This window comes from Mustela nigripes, chromosome 8 (genome assembly GCF_022355385.1).
Source record: "Mustela nigripes isolate SB6536 chromosome 8, MUSNIG.SB6536, whole genome shotgun sequence".
NCBI lineage: Eukaryota > Metazoa > Chordata > Mammalia > Carnivora > Mustelidae > Mustela > Mustela nigripes.
The window spans coordinates 20,686,827-20,713,271 of NC_081564.1; the positions used below are offsets into that span (position 1 = coordinate 20,686,827).

Below are 26,445 nucleotides of genomic sequence, written 5' to 3' on the forward strand. Positions count from 1 at the left end.
TTGATTAGATTCAGATGAAAAAACCTATCTCTTGAGTAGCAATTCAAATCTCGGGTTAGTTCTGTCTTTAGCTAGAATCTGTCCCTTGCCTTTGCAGTTTAGGGATCAGCCAGACATTTGGGCAGAGTTTCTACAGGCTGTCGCAGCCCTAAGCAGGCTGGTCTTCAGACCAGAATGGCTCTAGTGTTCTGCTGAAGATTTAAATGCCAAATGTGGCTGCTGACTGTGGTTTGACCTTAGTCTAAAAGCCATAAAAATAGGAAACATACTCTGTGCCATTCCTTTCTTCCATGTTTTGACACTTCTCCAGAATCCACTTGCATCTGTTCACTCTCTAGCACCTTCTGGTAGGTGCTATTTTTACCCCAAGATTTTAGTTGGCATTTGCCGGGGTACTTCCCGGAAGGAGCTCATTTGCCAGGAACTACCAGAAGTAGAACCATTACAATACCCATTGCTGCACGGCATGCCATGGGAGGCTTCCATCACAGTTTGTCTATCTGTTCTGGTGGTGATTCCAACTCCCCAGTGACATAAATGACACATTTTGGTGCCTTTCCACCACATGGCTGTGTGGTGCGAAGGCATCTGAATGAAGGTACCACCCCAAGCAGAAGCAGAGGCTGGCACCCGAAGCTGGCACGTGAGGAGTTGGAGTAAGAGCTGAAATGAGGACACCCCCAGAAATGAGTTGCCACAGCCTTGTCTTCAGGGAAGTGGCAGGAGAGCTGTTGTTAAAGAGCTTCCTTGGGGGTAAGGGGAGTTTGCATCTGGACTGCCCAGGGGCTGGGGCCCAGAAATCTGATGTCCTTTTTAAGCCCGGATTTAACAGGAGATGATCCAGGAGAAGCACAGTTGGCAGGGCTGGGGACAGATTTAAAAGAACCAACATGGGCCTATTACTTTTTCTGTGGATGAGGAAAGGGTACTGTACTGATGGTCACTTTAAATTTAGTCTGCAAGGCTGCTCCTCAGGAGCTTGGAGATGGAGGAGTGGAAGGAATGTACCAGAACTCCATGTCTGTGGCTTGGTATCTTGGGAGGCTGGTGGTATCACTGACACACAAATTGGGGGAAAGAGAATGACTTCAGGCTTGGAAGGAGTCTCTAAGTAACCTCCTGGGCCTCTCTAACTTCAAACCTCTCTGATTCTATGTTTCCGAGTGTGGTTTTATGATCATGTTATTTATGTTCTGAAGCTCATTTGTGCTACTTCTGTGCCTTCAGCTTGATGGTAACATCCTGAAAGTAGGAAATCAGCTTTTATTTATTTAATATTCTATGGTATTTTTAACAGAGTTCCCCACTTGACTTTTTATCACCTTTTTAATAACTAATCATAATCAAGCCTTGTATGTATTCGCTAGATCTTTAAATAAGTGAAGTATCTGTATTACAAAGATAATAACCAGTTCTGCTCTGGCCGTCCAACCCGGGAAGGCAACACTGCCAAGCAGAAACAGGCACAGATCTGGATTTGAATTTCAGTTCTACCACTTTCAAGTTGTATAAATATTGGCAGTTTACTATATCTCTCTGTGCCTTGGTTTCCCAAACTGTAAAATGAGTTAGTATCACCCAGCTCATAAGGCTCCGTGTCCAAAAATGGCATACATAAGGCACACAGTGCAATGCCTAGAACAGAGAAGGGCTCAGATGTTGATTATGATGAGACATTTTTCTTGGGGTAGGTCTTTAATAATCCCTTTCTTGGGGTAGATCTTTAATAACCCCTATTGCTTCTTCCCATATTTTATTCCAGGTGAGAAACAAAGGTATGTCTAAAATCAGAAATGAGGGGCGCCTGGGTGGCTCAGTGGGTTAAAGCCTCTGCTTTTGGCTCAGGTCATGATCCCAGGGTCCTGGGATCGAGCCCCGCATTGGGCTCTCTGCTCAGCAGGTAGCCTGCTTTCCTTCCTCTCTCTCTGCCTGCCTCTCTGCCTACTTGTGATCTCTGTCTGTCAAATAAATTTAAAAAAATAATTTAAAATCAGAAATCAGCCCATTTACAACTCAAAATGAATGATGATGGAAAATCCCCCTCACATCAGGCTTGCACCACCGGACAGAAGTAGGAACTCAAGGGGGAACAATAGACCATCTCTGGTCTCATTCTGCCACTGATTAGCTGTAAGACATAATGAAAGGCACTTACTCTCTCCTCACCTCAGTTTTATGAGCTGTAAAATGAAGATAATGCCTCCTCTTATGTGCTTTTTAGATTGTCATAAGGGTAAAATGAGACATGGAATAAATATATTTTATGGCTACAAAATATCAGGTAAAAATCAATATTTGATTGTTAAGCAGGCCTAATGAAAGCCTCCCCCCTCCCCAATAACTTCAAACTTTCAACATCAGCTCCCTGTTCAGAACTAAGGCTGCAAAGCATTTTTATCCACCTACTGCCAAACACTCCGTCCGCCTTTGAGAAGCAAGGTGGACACATAAGGGTAAGTGATGAGGCTTTTTCTCTGGAAAGGGACCCAAGAAACTGTTCACCATGTTCTCTTTTGAACCCTTGAATTTTATACCGTGTGCAAGTAGCACTTACACAAAATTGAAAATAAAAATGTAAATGACGAGTGAATAGGAGACGCATACAAGAGAGTGATCAGCGTATTGATGCAGCATTTTGACACATTATCCTCAGGAATGTGCGGCCTTCGCAATCACATCCAGAAGCCAGCAGTGCCTCTCTAATTCCAGCAGGGCCACCCCCTTGCAGAGTCTTGGCGGCAGCTGCTAAACCTCACGAGGCCAGCCAGGATGAACTCTGACCGCGCAAGGATATTTCCTTTCAGTGATTGGGGACACACGTTCTCTTCCCAAAGTGGCATAGGCAAGGGCAATTATACTTCCCACTGAGATGAGCTTCTTCCAAAGAAGGAAGTGAAAACCCCCAGATGCCGAAGAAAGTACTGGTTACTCCGCCACAGCTCACGATCTAAACACTTAGCCCTCGCTGCTTTCTCCACCGCCTTGGTGTGCGCTCCGAGGTCACTGAGAATCTTTAGTCTAAGTTAGCGGACATTCTTTCCAGACTACTCTGCCATAATATTATTATTCTTCATAAAATGATCAGGCCAACAAAGGTCAGGCATGCTAACTGTGATCATTTTTCATTTAAAAAAAAAAAAAAAACACCCAAGAACCTAGATGTCCATCAACAGATGAATGGATCAAGAAGATGTGGTATATATACACAATGGAATACTATGCAGCCATCAAAAGAAATGAAATCTTGCCATTTGCGACAACATGGATGGAACTAGAGCATATCATGCTTAGCGAAATAAGTCAAGCAGAGAAAGACAACTATCATATGATCTCCCTGATATGAGGAAGTGGTGAGGCAACATGGGGGCTTAAGTGGGTAGAAGAAGAATAAATGAAATAAGATGGGATTGGGAGGGAGACAAACCATAAGTGACTCTTAATCTCACAAAACAAACTGAGGGTTGCTGGGGGGAGGGGGTTTGGGAGAACGGGGTGGGATTATGGACATTGGGGACGGTATGTGCTTTGGTGAGTGCTGTGAAGTGTGTAAACCTGGTAATTCACAGACCTGTACCCCTGGGGATAAAAATATATGTTTATAAAAAATAAAAAATTAAAAAAAAAATAAACATTTAAAAATGAAAAAAAAAAAAAAAACCACCCTATAAGGCCAAAATAACTTAAGAAAACGTGTTTTCTATGGCTAAGCTGAGGGCCCGAGAGCTCCTTGGACAGCTCTGCTATTAACATATGGTAAGATGGCTCAAGTCACCCCCTCCTCTGCCCTTCAGAAAAAGGAGACCATTTCTTTTTACTGTTTTCATTTTTCTTTAGTTTCACTGACACCATGACAAAAGTATTTGATTTTTAACTCTAAAAGTATACAGGATAGAAAGAGACTCTGATACCATTTCAGATTGTAGGCTCTCATGGACTCAGGCCCTGGCTGTTTCAGGTGGGTTTAAAGAGAAAGGATTTTGGTTTAGACCATGCACAGCCAAGACCTTTCTGGTCCCCCTGAATGTATATCCTGGATAGGTAAATTTCCGCCAATACAAAGACATTACTAGGAAATGTACATATTTTATACTTGACTTACTCTTATAGTATTTGCTAGACCAAATTAGGAAATTATTTCTTGTTTCCTCTAGAAATAGAAAGTGAATCTTTCCTCACTTGCATGCACAATATTTCTTGCTCAGAAGCTCAACATGGCTTTTCACTGCCCAGCAGGTTTTTAAAGTGGTTCTCTTCTTTTCCTTACGCCAACAGACAATGTAAAACATTTAACCCAGGAGACTCAGGGAGAGAGAGCAAAATGATCTCAAGTTCTCAATGGACAATTTGGACCACATGTCTTTCTTAGAAGCAAACCTCTGGCCCCTGGCTATAGGGCCAGCACCACCCCCCACCACTGTCACACAGCATCTGGCCCCCTTGCATTTATATAAAGGGGTGTTTGGGTCCCAGTCCTCCCTATACCCTATATTTCAACTGTGCTGCCTTCCCTGCATCTCCTTAAGTGTGGCAGCTGTCCATCGCATGCCTTGGCTTGTGCCACATGCTCCACCTTTCATGCTGCTATGTTGGCATGGCAAAAATGCACTGCATCTCTGATTCAGTTCAAGCAATACCTCCTCCAGGTTGATGGAGGGAGATGAGGAGAGGATATGCTAAATGGGTGGTGGGTATTAAGGAGGGCACTTGTTATGATGAGCATTAGGTATTAAATGTAAGTGATGAATTATTAAAAAAAAAAAAACCTCCTCCAGGAAGCCTCTCCGGATTGAGCCCTCCCTGAGGCACAAGTGGCTTCTCTGACCTCTATGTATCTCTCCTACCTTTCTCATAATTGACAACTACAATAATTGGCAACTACATGAAGCCTTCTTATGTGCCCAGTTCTAGCCTACTGCTTTTCAGCATTATTTTATAGTTACAAAAACTCCATGAGATTAAATTGTTTGCCAAAGGTCATGCAGAGAGTAAGCAGCAGAGTCCGGATTGGGTATGCCTGTGTATTATTTCTCTCCTCTTAGACTGAGAGCACCTTGCAACAGGAAATCTACTGATTTCATTCCTGTAACCCCAATCAATACCCAGCAGAGGACCAGGCATATTGTATGCATTTGACAAATATTTGCTGAATGACTGTCTTACTAACTAGGTGTATCACAAATCAGATTTATGGTAACATGTCTTCTAATATGAAATACTGAAAATTCCAACTTCAAGAAAAGACTAGAAATGGGGGGGCAGGTAAACTGGGTGTCCATCATAAGATGGACCTTTGTGAAACTTAGACCTGTGCTTCTGGATGTCTCTATTCATAACACCCACAAACCTGCTGGTCTGTGAGCTCCACAAGGACAGGAAATGAGCCTTGTTTCTGAATCCTTGGGGCCCAGCACAGTGACTGACATTATGGGGATATTCAGCAAACAGCTGCTTATTGACAAAATGGATAGAAGATTTCAAATTTGGACACCAGGCTAACTTACTTGGAAAACGGCTTCTAGAACTGTCCACACTATCTTCATTCCAAACACTTCACAGCTGTTCTGCAACCAGAGTTGCATCACACTAAGTGACACCTTATTTACTTCTTCTTTTCTGTTTTTTTCTTCTTCTTCCACTTTTATTTAAGCAGCTGCAGATTTATCTTGGAACCCACATGCCCAAGCTATGTCCAAGTAGACCAGTTTACTCATATGCCATTGACTTAAACTGAGCTCCTCTTAAAGCTTAGTGTTACGCAGAGAACAATTCAGAACTTCATTACCCCAGCTCAAATTCCATTGCTATAAATACTGTTATGAACCTCAGGCAACATTCACACGTCTCAAACATAGGAAAAGCTCCACTGCAGTCAAAAATTTTGCACGAGCCTTGGCAAATCTAGCGAGAGCTTATCCACAATAAATACTTGCCTCTTGAGAGAGATAAATGGCTTGATGGAAAGAGCAGAAGACCAGAGGCTGGAGGCCTGGGTTCAAGTTCTGACTTTATTCTTTAGCTGTGTGACCTTGGACAAGTCAGTCTTTGAGGTTCAGTGTCCTTCTCCCAAAAGGAGGTGTCCCAAGACACCTATCACCAATGGCTACTGGAAAGGTAAACTGAGGCACTAAATGCGAGGATGCCTGGTAGATAGATGTTCTATAAAGTACCATGTACATAATAGGTGGCATGGTTATTGTTCGACCTGATACCTCACTCCATCCTGTGCTCCCACACGTTTGCTTCCCTCCTTTCTGCTGGTCCCCACGGGCAAAGGGCTTAAACCTCTGAAGTTTCTAGTTCTTTAAACTTGCTTTTCTCTTTCAAATAAAGTCAAATATACAACAGATCCAAGTCTGTTTCAAGGTTGAGCTAAAATCACCAAGGCAATTATTTAGGGAGAGTTCAGGGAATTGTATGTAAGATTAAACGATTACTTTAATGTTTGAGTAGAAAATACGTAACTTCTCAAGGACTGTTGAATTATTTCTTTCATGATATGTCTTGATATGGATGATTTTCCTTTCAAGAAATACCTAGGGTAATGAACGATTTATTTTTTAAAAATATTCTTCAAGTCAAAGGACTTTTATTTCTCAATGAGAAACCACTCTCATTGCTCTCAAATTCACTGTAGTAAGATGATTTAAATGATGTATTCAACTGCACTGTGACAGAATCTTTTTCTATTTTTCCATCTTGTTTATTTTTCCACATTTTTTCTTGCTTCCATCTATTGCTAAGGCCAGTGAGATTGGACGATACCCAGTATGGGAGACTCAATGGAGGTTTCCAGAAGGTAGGCAAAAAGTCTACCAAAATCTCCCAAGGGACAGTCAAAGTCTGTAAAGGAGTGAATGAGACATTTTCTGTAGGTCTTTTTCTCATCCTCAAACAAAATCATTTGAAGATGTAATTCTAGAGCCCCAGGAGGCATGTTGGCACTCTTTGTTTTTGAGAAGCCCTTTCTAAAGCCCACCCTTGAATTCTGTTTCCAGCATTTAACTAGCTGTGAGAACCCTTGACAATTCATTAAAAGGCTCTGAGTTTCAGCTTCCTGATAGGTATAACAGGGACCACAAGCACAGACTCAGAGGATAATAAAAACATCTATGAGTTTGCACACCTGTGTCTGACACATGGAAAATGGCCAACAGAGGCCCTTTCCCTTCTTGGCAATCTGAGAGGTCCTGATAGGAAGTCAGAATTAAAACACAAGCACTCACTTGGCATTACAGAGCACCCACCAACGCATGTTCTGCACCTTGATTTATTAATATTATTTAAGAGTGTAAGACGAAATCAAAGTTGTATCCATTCACTGAAAAATCCTATCTGTGATGGGAAACCGAAATGACTCATATTGTACAGAATCTGGACTCTCTTGCCTGTTTGATTCATTTTCAAAGACAAGTTAGACAAATAGCTTTTTTCCTCCTTGTAACTTTCTGCCAACTATAATTCTCTACCTCTTTTAAATTTAGCCATTTCCAACATTCAAAAGTGCTGTAATCCAAAGCCCTTACCCAGTATAAACTATGCTGAGTTTTTATATCTGAGGCTTAAAACTCAATACTGAGCTAAAGTAGGAGGAAGCAGAGAAGAAGAAAAATACAATAAAATGTTAGTTTATACTTGATTGAAAGAAAGTTTGTGCAAACACACACTCTTCTTGTTCCTCTTCTTTTCACTTTGCTGTTAGCATTGTTTGCTCCTTCTGTATCCTTCTTTGGAAATGGCTTTTCTCATACACAGCCAGACCAATTCTAGCATTGATCAGAGATGTTCCCAGCTTGAGCTTTCATGTAATTAGGAAGAGACCATGTTTATATGCAAAAAAGGAAAGGTGGACCCATCTCATTTAGTCATTCAATGACTAATTTCCCTGAGCGCCAGTGACATTCCAGGTACTGCCCTGATAGTGGGCAGACCCAATCCCCACCCTCAATGGCTCTCGAGTCCAGTAGGGAGGAAAAGACACGAAAAAATGAACCTCATGCAGTAAGTAATACTGTGATTAGGGGCAGCCAAGAAGGAAACAGTGAAACCCATAGCAGTAGGACTACCCAGACTTGACAACAACCCTAAAGAGATTTCCTAAATCATCGACAGGACTGTGGCAGCGAAAACCTCATGAAGAAGTCCAGAGGAAGAGAGGGTTTGCCGTGGATGGCTGCAGGAAAGGAAATCAATGTCATGTATCCCTCGGTCTTGCTATTTGATCTTCCCAAGAATGGCTGTCTCCAACCTTGGGGTGATAATCAGTATGTGAACACATACAGGTCTAATTAATAGCTGTGTACTTGAACTTACAGAAGATCTGAAAGTTATCCCATGGCTATCTCCTTTCATGGACAGGATAGGTCCATCCAGCTTCTGGCTTTAGGTGGAAGCGTCTACTGTGGCTTGATCCACCAGTGACACTAAAGGTGAGGACACAGAAAGTGAACTGAAACCCCCCCCCCCCCCCCCCCATCAGCATCACACCTGCGGGTGGCCCGCATGTTGAGGCAGGAGCGAGGGATGAATGTCACTCAGATAGGAGCCACATCCTGCGATAGGAAGGTACTCAGTCCTTCTTAAAAGCAGAAAGCTTTGGTGAGAGCTGCCAGAAAAATGAAGTGTTCTCTCCCGATGTTTCTAATTAGCAGTGAGATGAGCAGCATGCACAAGAATAAAGAAAAAGACAAGTTTATGATGATAACTTTGTCGCCATCAGACAGTATGTTTTTGGAAGTGACAGATCCTTAAATCAATTCTGCCTCTCCCAGCTTATTAGCACTGACTCCTCACTGCATTAGCATAAGTCTATCAAAAGGCAAGAAAGAGCATCTCATTACTTTTGAAGACATAATGAGTTTAATGCGTTACTGTGAATCAGAAGAGTTTCATGGGCTGGCCTATGGGGTCAAATTTGTAATGTGGATGTTAGTTCAAGGTCTACAAGATCTGGAGAAGTACACCTCTCTGAGTGTCCTCGATGATGCCCTGCCTTCATGGGACTGCACAGGGGTGGGAGTGGGAAGAAAAGGCTAGAGCAGTGACTCAGACACATGGGATCGCTTGGGTCATGCTTTGCTACACTGATGACAGGCTGCCCATACACTCAAAGATGCTCTAATGACCGTGTGTGGCCAAGTTTGGAGGTGACTCCCGCAGTTCGGTCTTTTCCTCTTCCAACCCCCCTTATTCAATGAATACTCATGGAGGCATGAGTACCTCTTAAGGGCTAGGCACTGCCAAGGGCTAGTAATGTACAGATAAGACACGACTGCATGGCATTCAGGGACACTTCTTGTTGGGACTGAGTTAATTTATACAATTTAATTCCAGTTAACCAACAAGGATACATCAGAGTTCTATGCACTGTGTGCCCAGACTTTTCTAAATCCTGGAAGGGAGGTGGAAAAAGAAGCAAGGCCTGGGGGTGGGGGGGGTCAGCTCCACAGCGCACCCTCTACTTTGTCTCTGCATTTTGGCTTCTCCCCACCTGTGTAAGCCCTTCCTGCCTTCAGGAAAAGCAATGCCCCAGGGGGGAAAGAACCCCAGGGGTAAAGGAAAGAACCCACACTGGCAGAAGCAGAAAGCAAATGCACACTCATAGGGACATGCGTGGTATGGAGGTGGCCGGGGGAAGAAATGCCCGTATTTGAACAGAGAGCTGACCCTGGGAGGGGAATAGGCCATACAGGACAACGGAGCCTAAGCACCAGCTTTGTCGGCGGGCACTCCTCAGCCACCACCGTTCTCTGTAGGCTGCAATGGAGGTGGAAACGCTTGGATGATAGCAGAGCTTTGAGAAAAGTCCTCAGGCAGCAGGGACAGAAGCACTGTAGGGAGGACGAGGGGGCAGGAAGGCTAGGCTGGTCATGAGGGCACGCTGTGGTTCAGAGCTGGCCCAGAGGAGGGGAGAAGAAGAGGGCAGACGAGCAGGATCACACAGAGTTCAGTGACTGGTTACATGAACAGCAATATAGGAAAGGGAAATTTAAGGACTAACGATTTAAAGGCCTCAACACTAAAGAACTTGTGGGGGAAAGATGGAGGCTTTAAAATAAGTGGGGAAAATTGGGAGTCACGGTGTGCCAGACTGGGCAGGTGCCTGAGCAAGGGTCTGATCGTGCATTTATTGACCTAGAGGTGAATTCCAGGGGGATGGTCAAGTCTCAAAACCGAGGGAGACATGGGGCCAGCGATGTAGACACTTGTCCTCGAGGAAGATTATGTTTCCAAGGGAAAATAAAGTAGCCAAGGGTAAGTGAGAGGAAGATGGGAAGCCACAGGAGAGGAAGGGGTGCGTGGGAAGTCTTGCCCGGCTGGGTGAGTGCTACATTGAGGGGAGAAAGATACAAGCAGAAATATGGTCACCCATCAGACACTGAAGGGAAGAGACACATGAGGCCTGAGCAAGGATCATCCTTCTCTCTCTCCAGGCCTCCATGGGTGAGGGGCAGAGGGAGGCCGTGTTACTGTTAGGCTTGTATTCACTCCACAGGAGACAGATATTCCCTGCCTTGCTGATGTTCGGCTTGATGTGGGACTTGCTTTAGCCAACAGAACATCAGTGGACCAGAGGCGAGCAGGGCTTTCAAAGTGTCTGTTTTTCTTGGTCCTTTGCAATCCTGATTTCTGCTGTGAGGAGAGTCTTGTCTGGTCACCACTGGTCACAGAAAGATGAGACACAGGGACCTAAGGCCACCAGGGAGCCTAAGCAGAACCACTCCAGCTAATCTGCAGCCCCAAAGCAAGAAATACATGTCTGTGGTTACAAGTCTCTGAAATCTTGAGGTGTTCATGACCCTACTGGAGGAAAACCTGACTCATACAGCGTGAGCTGGGCGTCTGACACCATGAAACGTGCTCTTTTAAGGACGGCACCCCTCCAGGGCCTCCTTAACCACTGTGCTCAAATCATAAAAGGACAAATGGGATGAAAAGCAATACCTATTTTAGCCGGTTCCGAGAGGAACTTGGTGGCTATACTGGGGTCATTTTCCCAAAGCAAGATAAGTCAAGAGCTACATATTAAATGTCTTAAATATCGATTGTTAGATAAAGCTGCACAGAATCAATCAGAAAGAACAGGCCAGGGAATTTCACCGGGGCAAAGGGCAGGGTATACAAAGTCAGGGATATTGAAATTTGATTAGTTCAAAGAATTTTTATGAAATTGGTCATGGCAACAGCCCGCCAACAGCTGACGTGACACTGAGGGAGAAGAGCTGAAGGTCTGGATTGGTCAAGAGATTTGCCCCGCCCCTTCCCCCCAACCAAGCCCTTCTTCTAGCAGGGATGCTATCCCAAGCTTTGGGACCAGGAACTAAGGATCGGAGACAAGAGTTAAAGAAATGTCTGAGAAATGCCAGGTTTTCATGGCATCTACCAAACAAGCTAGTGCTCTGGGGCCTGGGAACAGAAATGTCAGTGAAACCCAGGGAAAGTCAAGCCGTTCATAGTTCCAGGCACCAGACAGGCCGAACAACAGGCATAGAACACTTTACCCCACATCACTGCTGTTTGCTTTTTGTCTTTAGGCGGATTCTACCATTCACCAGATTAGCCCTCCCATGTATAAGGGGAAACCCAGCAATTTCAAGAATTCTGCTTTTTAAAAAGCTCATGAGACCTATAAAAGGGGATTCAATTTAGCTACTTCAGAGGTCAGACAAGAAGACCAACTCCACTTATCCTTCTTGCTAAGCCGCTGATACCCTAAGAAGCTTACTGAATGCAACTTTCTGAATTTATTCTGTACTCATCCTTTTGGAAGGAATCTAAATCTGGGAATCAGGGCATAAGACCAGAGTCTCCAGTGCGTTCCATTCATTTCTGCAGCTGTGTCTCTTCAGTGATGTAATCCCTAATCTGGCATCATCTTCTCAAACATGGATAGCCGAGCCTGAGTGAGTCACCTCATAGATAAAGCCTGCCTTTTGGACCCAGCCATGTCCCAAGAAGACAGGGCATGAGACCCAGACAGGCAAACCCACCCCATCAGAAAGGGGGCTCACCTTCAGATCTTGCAAGAACGAGGTGAACCCCAGGAGGCTGCACTGAGTGGTTATGACACAGAGGACAATTCTACAGCAGAGGACAGATGGACCTCCTCTTGTGCCCATCATTCATTATCTGGAGGTCACGGGCCCTTCCTTCCTCTACACCCTTGCCTGGGGAGGAATTCCTCTGCTCACTTGACTTTTCTCCCTTCACTCTCTGGGGTCCAGCTTAAATGTCACTTCTGTGGAGGCCTCTTGAACCAACTGCCTTAACTCCAAGGAGGCAGAGCAAGGAGGTGGAGCCTTCTTTGTTTAGACCTTTATCATAACATTTTGCATGTGGTAGATTAATAATTTATACATTTGTTGCATGTTTCACACTGTGAGCTACTGCAAGGCCAAGAATTCCAGCTATTATTCATGCATGTATCTCCAGGCTCAGAACTAGCTCTGGCACAGACTGACTACATCGCATAAAATATTTTCAAAATGGTAACCTACCCTAATTTTTTTTTTTAACCTACCCTAATTTAGAATGAAATGGGAAACTCTTTGTTTTAAGAAACAAAATAAATGCTCCCAAATTATTATATCTACTTTTATTCCACATAATTCTGAAAATGATTTGGGGTAAGAAAAAAAATTTGATTTTTAAAATAAAAACTTACTAGTTTGGATTGATGGGGGGATCAGTCTTGATTAGCACAAAGCTACAATTAGAAAATATTGTAAAGATAATTTTAAACTTTCAAATACTAACTGTAACTTAAAATAAGCCTGTAACTTAAAATAAACTGTAACTTAAAATAAACAATATGGGGGCACCTGGGTGGCTCAGTGGGTTAAAGCCTCTGCCTTTGGCTCAGGTCATGATCCCAGGGTCCTGGGATCGAGCCCCACATCGGGCTCTCTGCTCTGCAGGGAGCCTGCTTCCTCCTTCTCTCGCTCTCTCTGCCTGCCTCTCTACTTACTTGTGATCTCTGTCAAATGAATAAATAAAATCTTTAAAAAAAATAAACAATATGACAATGACAGTGCTTGGGTACTTGCTTAAAAGAACAGATACAAATAAAGCAATTTATCAACTGTCCATTTATTTACATGGATTAAATACGTACTAGGCAATCCTGCTTTTGTAATTTGTTTAAGAAATTCTGCTTTTTTTCTTTTTTGGGGGTGGGGGGAATCTCTCTGGGATTGGATTAATCATAATCTTCTATTCCTGACACACTTTCATCATTGATCCATGCATGGCCTGCTTTCATTGATTTACTTAGTAATTTTTTAATAATTTAATGAGCACTCACAAAACCACTACCCAAAACAAAAGCCAGAGAATAACACATCTTATTGTTTGTGTACCTCCCATGGAGCCCATCCTTTGCTTCCCCATCCCGAGGAAAGTCCCATCCCAAATCCCATAGCCATCGTCCCCTGCCTGTCCTTTCTATACAAATTTTATTGCATCTAGCTATATTTCTAAAAGCATATTTTTATTTTAGTTGTTTTAAATCTATTAAAAGGATTCATGCCATAGGTAATATTTGAGGATTTGCTTTTATTCACTGGTTATATTTTTAAGATTTGGCCATATCTTTGGGTTTCCAGTGGCTCGTCTGTGGCTTAAGATTCCATTTTGGGTCTATTACTCATCCACTCTCTTACAATGTCATGTGGGCTTCCAGCATTTTGCTATTGTTTACAGTGCAATTCTGAAAATCCTCGCTCATGTACAAGAGCCTTTCTCGGACAGTATGCTTGCATAGATCTGGGTCAAACGCTAAATAAATGTTCAGCTTTAGAAGGTAATATTAACCTGTCTTCTGATGTGGTTGTGCCCATTTACTCTCGCACCAGCCCATATGAGGCATCTCATGGACCCACATCTCCTCCAGCACTTGGCACTGTCAGATTTAACAGCTACCACTTGTGATCAGTCTAGAGCTAACAGAAAGGCATCAGTATTCACAAATTGGTACAACCTAGATTAATCCATGAAATAAGAAAACGCACTGGATTATAAAAATAACCTGCTGTAAAAAAAATTAGAAATATAGAAAAGCATCGAAAGAAACGAAAATAACAGCTGTAACTTATCAAGGTTTAATATTCACTACAATGAAGGAATATTTCCCCTATTATAAGGGCAGCCTATGCTTGCAACTTATCTAAAATCTCTTGGGAGCACTCCTTCCAGACCTACTAATATTCTCACTGGTCAGCTCAGTGTCACCAGTGTCACTGCACTGTCCCGGATGCCCAGGAAACAGCAAGACTCTGGCCAAATACCAGAATTAAGAACTGAAGATGTGTTTTGAAATTCATAACGTCTCCCTTATGGGAGGTTCATGTTCTATACAGTGGTTTCAATCTATGCCTCTTTTGATCTGGGAGGAAGGAAGGGACTGGAAGTTCTTATTAAACACTTAATAAAAGCAGTTCTTTTATTTTAAATCCATTTTCAGAAACTCCTTTGTACCACTGCACTTCCTTTCAGCAGCAAGATACCATTAAGGAAAGCAAAAGCAGTCTGCATTATAACAAGGACACCACAGCCAGGCTGTGGGTAATTGAATGAAGGTGTTCCCCAAGGCACAGAGACTCAATTTCTAGGGGCACAGTGTATTTCACATCCACTAGGAAAAGAGGCAGTAAATCGGCCCAGCATGAAGAGAGTGTGCTCACAGCACATCTTCTGGTGACTGAAATTCAAATTTATGGACATCTCACTACGGGCCAGCACTGTGTTAGTGGTGAGCATTCAGAGAGGACATAGCACCTGCTTCCCATGGTATCGCCCCCTGCCTGGGAAAACACACAAGTCAGGTGATTATGAAATAAGAAAGAATGGAGTGAGAGCTATTATTAGGCACCTCAGAGGGGGAGCAAAAACCTCATTCGGACTTAGGGTCTCTGGGTGGTCTCTTGAGATTTGAACAGGGCTCTCACAGGTGATTAGAATATCTGTAGGAAAAGTAGGGCAATTCTGGACAGCAGGGAGAGGGACTTAATGCATTCAGAGAGTCAATCAGTTGCCCATTTAAACATTTATTCAGCATGGACTATGTTGCAGGACCGCCCCAGGCACTGGGTATGCAGAAGTGAATGAAACCAAGCTTCAGAAAGGCCTTTCTGAGGAGTTAGCAGGGAAGCAGGAGTTTGAAGGAGGAGATGGAACCCGCCATACCAACGGCAGTGGGCAGAACTTCATAGAAGGAAGGGCACACGCTAAACCCTAAGGTGGGACAGCCCTTGGAATAGCCCTGGTGGTGAAAGGAGGCTGGGGGACCACACAGGGATATGTCAAGCTGAAGGACCAGAGGTGTCATTCAATGGCCAGACAGAGGCGAGATCAGCTGGGGTTACAGGCTGCCATAAGGAGTGTGAAATTTAAAAAACATTCAGAAGCTTTGAGGGGGGGATGCTTTGTGATGAGTCTGGGGTGCCTGGTGTTGGGGAGAACAAGGAAGCATAGTCCCAAATACATCTGTGAAAGGTCGCTCTGCGTGAAAGCATCTGGAAGGCTATGAGAGGAGGTGGCAACAGTAGTTCAGGCTACAGATGATGAGGACCCGTACTGTGCCTGTGGTGGTGGAGACAGAGTGGGTGGATTCAAATATACTTTTTTTTTTTTAAAGATTTTATTTATTTATTTGACAGAGATCACAAGTAGGCAGAAAGGCAGGCAGAGAGAGAGGAGGAAGCAGGCCCCCCACTGAGCAGAAAACCAGACGTGGGGCTCTATCCCAGGACCCTGGGATCATGACCTGAGCCGAAGGCAGAGGCTTTAACCCACTGAGCCACCCAGGCGCCCCTCAAATGTACTTTTTATACCTTTGTTTTACTTGTGGTAAAAAACATACCTCCATACTGTTTTTCATATTGGCCAAAGCATTTTACATTCCCACCAACAGAACACAAGGGTTCTGACTGTTCCACATCTTTGCCAACACTCATTATTTCCTATTTTTTGATAGTGGCCATCTTCATGTGTGTGAGGGGATATCCATCCATACCAAGGTGGTTTTGATTTGCATATTCCTGATGATCAGTGATGTTGAGCATCCTCTTAGGTGCTTGTTGACCGACTGTCTATCTTCCCTGGAGACTGTCTATTCTTTGCCCATTTTCAAATCAGATTGTTTTTGCTATTGCTGTTGTTGTTAGGTTGTAGTAGTTCTTTACATATTCTAAACAGTAGCCCCTTACCAAATCTATGGTTTGAAAATATTTTCTCCTATTCTATAAGCTGATTTTTTTACTCTGTTGACTATTTCCCTTGCCTTGCAGAAGTCTAAATGTCATGTACTCCCACTTGTGTAATTTTGCTTTTGTTACTTGGGCTTCTGGTGTCATATTCAGGAAACTGTTGCCAAATCCAATGTCATGAAGCTTTTCCAAGGAGTTTTATATTTTCAGATCTTATGTTCTGGGTTTTTAATTCGAGTTAACTTTTATATATGATATAAGACAAGGGTCCAACTTCATTCTTTTGCATGTGGATATCCAGTTTTCCCAACAACATTTGTTGAAGAGACTATCCTTTCCCCCCAATATGTAGCCTTGGCCCTCCTGTCAAAGATCATTTGACCTATATAGCAGGCTTTATTTCTGGGCTACTTTATTCCATTAACCTGTGTGTCTCTGTCTTTATGCCCGTACCTCACTGTTTTTATGACTATAGCATTGTGATGTTTTGAAATCAGGAAGTGTGTGGCCTTTGACTTTGTTTTGACTCTTCAAAATTGTTTCAGCTTTTTTGGGTCCTTTGAGATTCCATATGAATTTAGGATTTTTTTTCTATTTTTATAAAAAATACCATCAAAATTTTGACAGGGATGGGGCGCCTGGGTGGCTCAGTGGGTTAAGCCGCTGCCTTTGGCCCGGGTCGTGATCTCAGAGTCCTGGGATCGAGTCCCGCATCGGGCTCTCTGCTCGGCGGGGAGCCTGCTTCCCTTCCTCTCTCCTGCCTCTCTGCCTACTTGTGATCTCTCTCTGTTAAATAAACAAAATCTTTAAAAAAAATTTTTTTTTTGACAGGGATTACAATGAATCTACAGATTGCTTTGGGTAGTAATGGACATTTTAAAATATTAGTTCTTCCAATCCATGAACATGGGATGTCTTTCCATTTATTGGTCTTCTTTAATTTCCTTGAGCAATATTTTACAGTTTTTAGTATACAAGTCTTTCGCCTCCTGAGTTAAATTTATTCCTAAGTATTTCATTCTTTTTGATGCTATTATAATTGGGTTTGTTTTCTTAATTTCCTTCTAACAATTACTCATTGTTAGTATATAGATATGCAACTGCATTTTGAGTATTGATTTTGTATCCTACAACTCTGCTAAATCTATTTATTAGTTCCAACAGGGTTTTTGGTGTTATCTTTAGGGTTTTCTACATATAATGTCACCTGTGAACAGACCTAATTTTACTTTTTCTTTTGCAATTTGGAGGACTTTTATTTCTATTTCTTGTTTAATTGATATGGTTAGAAGTTCCAGTACCATGAATAGAAGTGACAAGAGAAAGTACCCTTGCTTTTTTCCTTATCTTGGAGGGAAAACTTTCAGTTTTTACCAATGAGTATGATTTTAGTTGCAAGCTTTTCATAAAGGCCTTTAGTATGTTGAGGTAATTTCCTTATTTTCCTAGCTTGTTGGGTTCTTTTTTTTTTTTTTTTTTTAATATCATGAAAGAGTGTTAAATTTTTTTTTAAAGATTTTATTTATTTATTTGAGAGAGAGAGACAGTGAGAGAGAGCATGAGCGAGGAGAAGGTCAGAGGGAGAAGCAGACTCCCCATGCAGCTGGGAGCCCGATGTGGGACTCGATCCCGGGACTCCGGGATCATGACCTGAGCTGAAGGCAGTCGTCCAACCAACTGAGCCACCCAGGCGTCCCAAGAGTGTTAAATTTTTCAAATGACTTTTCTGCATCTGTTGATATCATCATGTGGTTTTTGTTCTTCATTCTGTTAATGTGGTGTATATTACAATGACTGACTGAGGAGGGAAATGGGGAAACTCAAGAATTGGGATTTAGATATTTTAGACTAGAGATTCCTGGAAGATTCCCATGCAGAGATGTTTGCTGGAGAGCTGCACCTACAGACTTAGAGGTTAGAGATGCCTGAGAAAGCAGCACAGGGTATATTTAGAGAAAAGAGAAGAAGGCAAGGTAGCCAGAACATGGTGTTCACCAAGAGACAAGATGGAAAGTAAACCCAGAATGACTTCCTAGAGCTAGATCATGGTGTCAAGATCCAAAACTTGGATTTTATTTTCTGTAAACTGATTTCTGTAAAAGGTTTCTTTTTTTCCCCCCTTTGAATAACAGAGTTGTTTATTCATGGCTTTATTTCTCATATAAAAAGTAATATATGTTCATTGTGAAAAAAAATGAAAATAAGGAATCACATAAAGAATAAAATGCCAGCCATCCATAATTCCACCATCCACCTATAATTACCACTAACACTATAGCCGATTTCCTCCTAAGGACTTTTTTTCTTACTTTTCACATCCATATTTTGTATAGATTACAAAACTGAAATTACACTATATATAATAATTCTATATTCTACTGTTTTCACTTAATATTTTGCCATAAACATTCAGCTATGTGACTAAAGAGTCTCTGTTATACATAATTTTAATTACAATGTGATGTCATATTGGATAGATATAAAATAATTTTACATTCAATTATTGTGGACATTTAGACTTTTAGAATTTTCTATAATGGGGCACCTGAGTGAGTCAGTCGGTTAAGTGTCCAACTCTTGATCTCAGCTCAGGACATGATCTCAGGGTCGTGAGTTCAAATGCCGCAACCAGCTCCATGCTGAGCCTGGAAACTGCTTAAGATTCTCACTCTCCCTCTCCCCTGTCCCACCCTCCCCCCACACAAAAAAATCAATCAATCAATTTTCTGTAATGGACTTATTATAAATATTCCTATGAATACGTCTTTACTCCATTTCCAAAATGAGAATTTGGGAGTTAATGGCCAAAGATTTAAAGATTTTTGAATCTGCTGAAAAAGCTATTTTTAGAAAAGCTAGACCAACTTATATCCCTACTGTATAAGACTGCTCATTCACCACATCTTTACTATTATTAAGCATTATGGCTTTAAAAATATCTAAAAATTTTGTAGATGAAAAATAATTTATCTTTGACATTTTCATGAAACTGTGAGGCAGAAACCAGAGTCTCACCAAACTCTATTCTAGTAAATTCAAACCATGCCACTGAAGCGTTCAATTTTCAGTTTAAGTTCACAAAATAAGAATAAATTTCTAATAAGACTAGTCTAAAGCAGCAGAAAAGACCTCATTTCTGGCAGTCTCAACTGGACATCGAAGCTACCAACGGCAGCCCGACAAAGTCACGCTAAGCATCAAGCTACCCAACATCCTAGAGACAGATCCCTAAGGACTCATCCTAACTTGTCAGCTTTCTGTAGAGAGCAGAAAGGAAAAGATTAATGTGGAAGATTAAGCAAGTTACAGTCTCTCTTCTCTCCCTACCATTGATGAAGAGTTGAACTATAACCCAAAAACCATTTTTTCAATTCAAAATTCACCTGGAAGCAAAATTACTCAACCTCTAGTTTCATACAAAAGAACTGTGGAGGCATAAGTGTTTGGAGTTATACACAGTGGGGGTGGGGGCAGGCACTGGGAAGACTCAAAGGGTAGTCCCCTTCCTCCTCCTTTTTTTTTTTTAAATATTTTATTTATTTATTTATTTGAGAAGGAGAGAATGAGAGAGAGAGAGAGAGAGAGCATGCATGAGAAGAGGAAGGTCAGAGGGAGATGCAGACTCCTGCCGAGCCGGGAGCCTGATGCAGGACTCGATCCTGGGACTCCAGGATCATGACCTGAGCTGAAGACAGTTACCAACCAACTGAGCCACTCAGGCGCCCCTCCCCTTCCTTCTTATGGTGAATCTTAATCTAGATCCATAAAAATTGGGATCAAGTAAAATCCCTATTTTCCTGCAGGCTGAGCCCTATCAGGGTTAGTATGGACGGAGAAGACCCAGGTGTGGTCACCAGCATGCCATAACAGAGGCAGCATGCAGAAACCCCTTCAGCACGTGCAGAAGTTTCAAATGAGAGGCATTGCATACTTGTGTCCCTTCATGATCTCATCTCAGAGAAATCTAAAAATCGCATATTAATGTGCTCTAAAAGGTTTTGCCTCTTGAGAGCCCATGTTCATTGGCCAAGCAGAGTTGTACAGATCACAACGCCAGGTTCTTATGCACATTCTCTACTTGCAAGTACACCTGTAGGAGAAATCAAATGATAATCAGAAGTCCTGAATATGGGAAGGCAAGGGGACGACCTGAGAGGTCTTCTCCGCCACGGTTACTGAAGGCCTCTGTGCAATTGCCTGAGGTGGCCTTCATCTCCTCTATTTCTCCTCATCCTTTGGAGCTCAGCTCAAATAGCCCCTCCCCAAGGAAGCTTCCCCAGCTCCCCCAGATCGGTTTCCCACCCCCACTTACACCTTTTATCTACCCTGCATTTTCCTTTAAGCACTATGGCAATTTTAATTAAAGGTTTCTTATACTCTGTTGTTTCTGATCTTTCAGGTCCCTGGGAATAGAAGCCATGTCTGTCTTACTCACCACCTTACTCCTGATCTCTAGTACATATAGTACACAGCAGGCATTATAATATTTGTGGAAAGGAAGTGGGGAAGGATAAGAGAGCACAAAGGCTGCAGGTCTACTGTGGGAACAGCCTTCCAATCGGAGTTCAAGTCCCTTAACCAAGCTCCTCTTTCCCTTTGACAGTGTCAGAAATGGGCACTGCCAAATCTGCCCTCCTCTCTTTCCCTCATTTTGTGTTTCTACTGCTGGCCAACCATCCTTTTAACACTCACTTTGTCATTGTTTTATTTTATTTTAATTTTTAAAAATATTTATTTACTTGACTGTAGAGAGAGAAAGAAAGAGAGGGGGAGCAACAGAGGGGGAGGGAGAAGCGGCTCCCTGCTGACCAGGGAGCCCAACGCAGGGCTCAATCCCAGGACCCTGAGCCAAAGGCAGAGGCCCAATCAACGAGCCACCCAGGCGCCCCATTAACACTCACTTTGGTTGGATACGCAACAACTCTGGTCAGGTTACAATGGAATTGGACTGGCTGCAGTGCCATTCTGTTGCTGAAGCAGCTTTGTTCTCTCCTGGCCTAACCGAGTTTATGGTCATGTATAATTTCATTTCAGAGAATAGCTATACTTCCAAGTTCTTGGGGCTACCACACCATCAAGCTTCTGTAATCAGCACACCGCGACTCAAGGTTAAGGGAAGGGATGCCCCAGGATACACTGCAGTCATAGAAGAAATAGGACAACGATGTGTGCATGTGGCTGAAGCCTGCTCATACTTCATACACACAGAAGCTGGAGATGACATTTTTACATGCTTTGGCTATTTTCACAAATATGATATTAATTTTGATAATTAAAAACAGAACAAGCAGTGGCCTGGGAGTCTGGGTGAGATCTCTATTGTTGTGATCCCAGCTCTGACACGAACTTGGCTGTCAGCAATCTTATTCCACGCTGGCTTCTGTTAAATAAAGGAGTTCGGCTAGAAGACCCAATAGCACCTTCTCTCTTGACATTACATTATCCAAGTCATCTAAGAACTTTCCCCAACTTCATAAGCACCCAAAGACCAACCCAGCTGCTGGCACTGTCCAACACACACACTGGAATCTGGGATAAGCCTTTCCAAAGAATTATGGTGATGTCTTGGGATTTCCATGACTGCAAATGAATCACTCAAGAGACCAGCAGATGTCCCTGAGACCTGACACCAGCTAACACAAGATTCTCTGACCTGCAAACCTTCTTGACACTTAGGATGGAGGCCTGAGATACCTGAAAATCTGACTGTCACCCAGGATGGCCCCCTCTTCTTTCCATTTTCCCCAGCAGCAGGATGCTTGTGAAAATTATGTTCTGTATGTAAAATAGTCAATCATGATAAAATGTTTTCATAAGCATATATCTTTGACGATCTTTGCAAAAAGCACTTCCCTTCTCTATTCTCGATGCTGGGAGTTCAACTTCCTTCACCTCAGCCCCACAACGCAGAGGTCCTGTCACTAGTGTTAAATTACTCTCTCAAACAGGTGTTCAGCTGTAGTACAAACTCATTATTAATCGGTTTATAACCCCAAAATCACCTCAGTTTTAATTAGCTGGTATGTTAAATTCAAAGTCATGTGGAGGTTTAAACATCCTACAAACAAACCCTCCTTAGAAAACACGCATCTCCGAGGAGACCTTTCCCTATCTGAGAGGAAATTACCAAAAAGAATAAGACAGCCACAAAGGGATCTGCCCTCCAGAGACACATAGTTGTCTCTCCTGTAGCAACTGTGAACAGACTTCGCTCGAAGTGTGAATTCCATCGATTTCTTCCATTTAGCTCAAACAGGATGTTTACAAAAGAGAGAGAGAAAAAACCCAACACCCTGAGGTCGTGTCTGAAGATGGGACTGGGATCGGAGTACTACTTGCCTCGAGTAGTAAGACTCTACTCCCAGGGCCTCTCGTACACTGGCGATGTGCTGCTCGAGGACGGAGCTGGTGGCTGTTGGAAGAGCCGTGCTGCTGCTGGCCTGGAAGTCGCTGGAGTTTTCCGCTGCGTTATCACCCAGGTAGTGCTCGTGAAACTTCAGAATTCCTGAAACCAGACAGGCACAGCCAACATCATGCAAGGCCAGGGTTACGCGAGGGAGGGCTGGAGGCAGGGGGTAGCCCTCTTGGGCAAGCATGCCATCCAAACAGTGTGAAGAGATTCTGAAATCAAGGTCTTGTGAGGGCTTTCCAGAATTTGGTCAGTACCCATTTCTACAGCTTTTGTCAAGAGATTTGGTGCTTGAAATCAGGGAATTTAAGAAAAGGCTTCTGCTCTTGACACTATATTCAGAAGCTTATGGGATGACGACTACTTCATATGTATTTCCAAACAGATACTTCTCAGAAGCATCAACTAGGGAAAGTTTTCTTTCCTGAATGGTGCACGAGCATGCCAAGGTATATTCTCCCCAGAAACTGAAATTCTGAACAGAAATATAACTAGCCAAGTGGAAACTGTGTTACTCAAAGACCTTTTATTTCACAAAAGCTAGTTGAAATAAATGCATCGTCATACAAAGGCCAGATAAAAATATTTTAAACCATTTTTAAATAAGACTAACTGGTCAACCATCATTAATGGATTAAAGGAGCAAAAAATTGTGGCTGCATGAAACTGAAGCAATCCATAGTGGTTTTCTGGCAATAAACATAGGACATATTCTCAAATGGTAATGAGGTGTGTCAGCCCTGGAAAACGCTGCTCCTCTCTGATTGGATTAGAGCCCCAGTGAAAGCTTCAGAGTCTCATTAAGAGCAAAGAGGACGGGAAAGAGAAACAATGGGAGCCTCATTATACATGGCTCATTATTACAGGGATTTGGACATACCACCTGTCAAATCATGTCCCCAAAACATAACAATGACAGAGAGAAAGAGCTTGATACCTCCATCACCAGCCATGTCCTCCCAGGCATCAGTGCCCCTCTGGGGGGCGGGGCATACACAGGGACTCATTCCACTGCAGCTGACACTCCCCAAGTCACCACGAACATCACAACTAAAACCTCAGCATAAAAAGGTCAGAGGTAAGAATGTTCTTTATGGAAATCCCATAAAAAACATGGAATTAAGGGGGAAAGATTATTAAAAAATTATGCCAAGGTACTGAAACTCCAGGCACGAGTGCTCAGAACCCAAGAGGCATCAGAGAGTTGTCATCCAGCCAGCATCTTTTTTTTTTTTTTAAATCAAAGGGACAGAAACACAATCAAGAAAATCTTGTCAATTCTCCCTGGCAGTTGAACTTTCTGAAATTGGCTTACAGATATTCAAGAAGCCCATTCTTCAAGATTCCCAATTATAAGATCCACTTCCCCAGTCAATAAACTCTAATTGGATCTGGTGTGTCTCCAACACGGTAAAGCCATCAGCATTTTATTATGCAAAAAATATGGCCCTAACAGCTAATTAGTGGTTCTGTATTTAGTGAAACAGTTACAGCCTGAACATTTAATGCCGATTTAATCAAAGAGGATTTTTACTTCGGAAACAGATTTACAACAGAACTGGTTAAAATGGGTTCTGCTAAACTTGGAAATTTCAAGCCTGAGACTTTGTTTATATATGGTGATAAGAGCTGCCAGGATCATTTCAGTCTAACTTCACCCTGAAAAAGGGTCACAATTATTAAATCATATCTAGAAAGAACTCGTTAGGACTTCCAGTCATCGCTTTATTAGCTAATGAACAACAGCTGCCTAAAAATAGGGCTGCTGGTGAAATTAATCCTCTGCTCTTCGTGTTCCTTGATGAATGCTTCCACATTCACCAGTGAGGAGCAGCGATTTCTTGGGGAAATGAGAAAGCTGGGCTGTCTTATTAATTGAATGCCCTACCACAGATTATCGGCCGTGGCTGAGGTTTTGCTGAAAGCCGACATCAGCTCCTTAGTCTGATCTATGGTAATGTGCCTCTTCTACCTCTAGTCATTAGACTTTCTCAGTCTAGTGTCTTAATTGCCCAGTTCCCATAGAAAGAGATCTTACCTGCCCCAGGAGCAAGCAGCCAGCTATACAAGTAGCCTGCGGCCAGGGAATAGTAAAGTACTAGTCCCCTCTGGCCATTAACCATCTCTAAGATCTGATCAATAGTGACTGGGGAGTAGGGGTCGGAGTCCTGTTGTCCTGTTTGTCGTTCTACCAGAAGATCGGCAAATGCCCGTGTCCGTCCTCTTTCTGCCACAGCGAGGGCTTCATCATGATGGCCTAGGATACAAAAGCCACATGGTGAGGAGTCCCTGGGGGAGTGTGTTTATCCACAAAGGGCCATCAGGTACAGAGATCCTGGGTGGAAACCTCACTGCACTCCTCTGTGGGGCACAGTCTCCGTTCACATCCAACCCCCTGCCTCAGATGATAGGTACAGCGCCACTCTTCTAAAACTCCACGTTTTCAGACCACCCCTGCCCAAGCCATTAGGCTTTCCCCTGTCGACAGTCATACCCCAAGAGAGCCAACTTTGTTCAGAGGATGGTCCTCAGCTCTGCCTGCTCTCTAATCCACAACCTGAGTTGCTCTTTGGCGTCCTGGAGTCTGACCCCATTCACTTTAGCTATTTAGACCTAATGCTTTGCATGCTGTTTACCCTCTCACGTTCCTGCTCAACTTTGATTCTGACTTGGCCTTGGCAGATAAACCTACAGGACCTGGTTCCTGACCATTTTTCTATTTCTCTTCGATGCAGCCCCTCTAGGCATCACACTGTCCAGCCCCACTAGCCCATCCCCCCACATGATACCTCTGTGTCTTCATACCTGCCAGTCCCTCTGCTGAATGTGTCCTATTCCCTCTCAACCCTGGCTCAAAAGGAGGGTCCTAACAGTTGCCCCCTCCATCTCAAAAGGGCTATTGTAAAGATTGACCAAGGTGCTACATGTGAGATGCCTGAATGGGTTATTCAAAGTATCACATATATAACAGGTGATATTATTGTTAGGGCTGAGACCTCATTCCATTCTAGGCTCCCACACATTTGTTTCTCTTCTCTTCCGGTCCCCACGGGCAAAGGGTTTAAACCTCTGAAGTCTCTAGTTCTTTGAAATTGCTTTTCTCTTTCAAAGCTTTTCTTCAGTCTTTCAGTCCAATTCCTGATCCCTTTCCCTAAGAGACTAGTCTGTTATCTAGTTTAAAAGCTAAATGCACACACATGAGGGCACCAACAATGTATAAGGCAACATACTTTCAAGTGAGGATTGTTCAGAGTGTTTAGAAGAAATATAATGCAGAGGATTTGCTTGCATCATAAATAGAGAGAGGGAAGATTTGCCCAAACTAGGGTCCAAAGAGAGAACAGGCAGAGGCAGGAGACCAGATGCCGCACTCCGACAGCACTTCAAGGATGCCTAGCTTCCTGCAGTTCCAGTATCAGTAGAAAGGGGGATTTACATGTGTGTATGCAAATGTCTTCTTTACCCTATTAAGTTATTAACTGGATCAGCAGGGATGATTTCTGTGCACGTTGGAAAACCGGCCCCAAAGTGTTAGGCAGACTTAACACTGTGATTATAATAGATAATAAATTGTAATCTCAGGCAATGAGCATATTTAATAGATACATTTTTCAAGGGGAGGCCTGGGCATTCAGATACACACAGCAAAGGACAGGGTCTTACTGACAAGGCCTCAACATCCAACTTCAAAGACATTGTTAGTTCTGGTAAATACCTCTCCATCCATGGTCTGGGTTGGGGGAAATGGCCAGCAGAGCTGGACAGGCCTGAGAAGAGGCTGAAGACAGGGCAGCTAAAAGAGGATGATGGACAGCGGAGGCCCCAGTGAGGGAA

At 43.0% G+C, this 26,445-nt stretch overlaps 1 protein-coding gene across 4 annotated transcripts in view; it reads right to left on the bottom strand.

Annotated features, from left to right (window-relative positions):
- The window catches only part of TTC28 (tetratricopeptide repeat domain 28), a 637,573-nt gene that overhangs the window by 79,472 nt on the left and 531,656 nt on the right, over window positions 1–26,445 (bottom strand). For all 4 annotated transcript variants that reach the window (XM_059408718.1, XM_059408717.1, XM_059408719.1 and 1 more), the window contains 2 exons: window positions 24,650–24,868; window positions 22,542–22,707 (listed from right to left, as the gene is read on the bottom strand). In XM_059408718.1, the coding sequence (XP_059264701.1) occupies window positions 22,542–22,707; window positions 24,650–24,868 (385 nt within the window). The remainder of the gene's footprint in view (window positions 1–22,541; window positions 22,708–24,649; window positions 24,869–26,445) is intronic.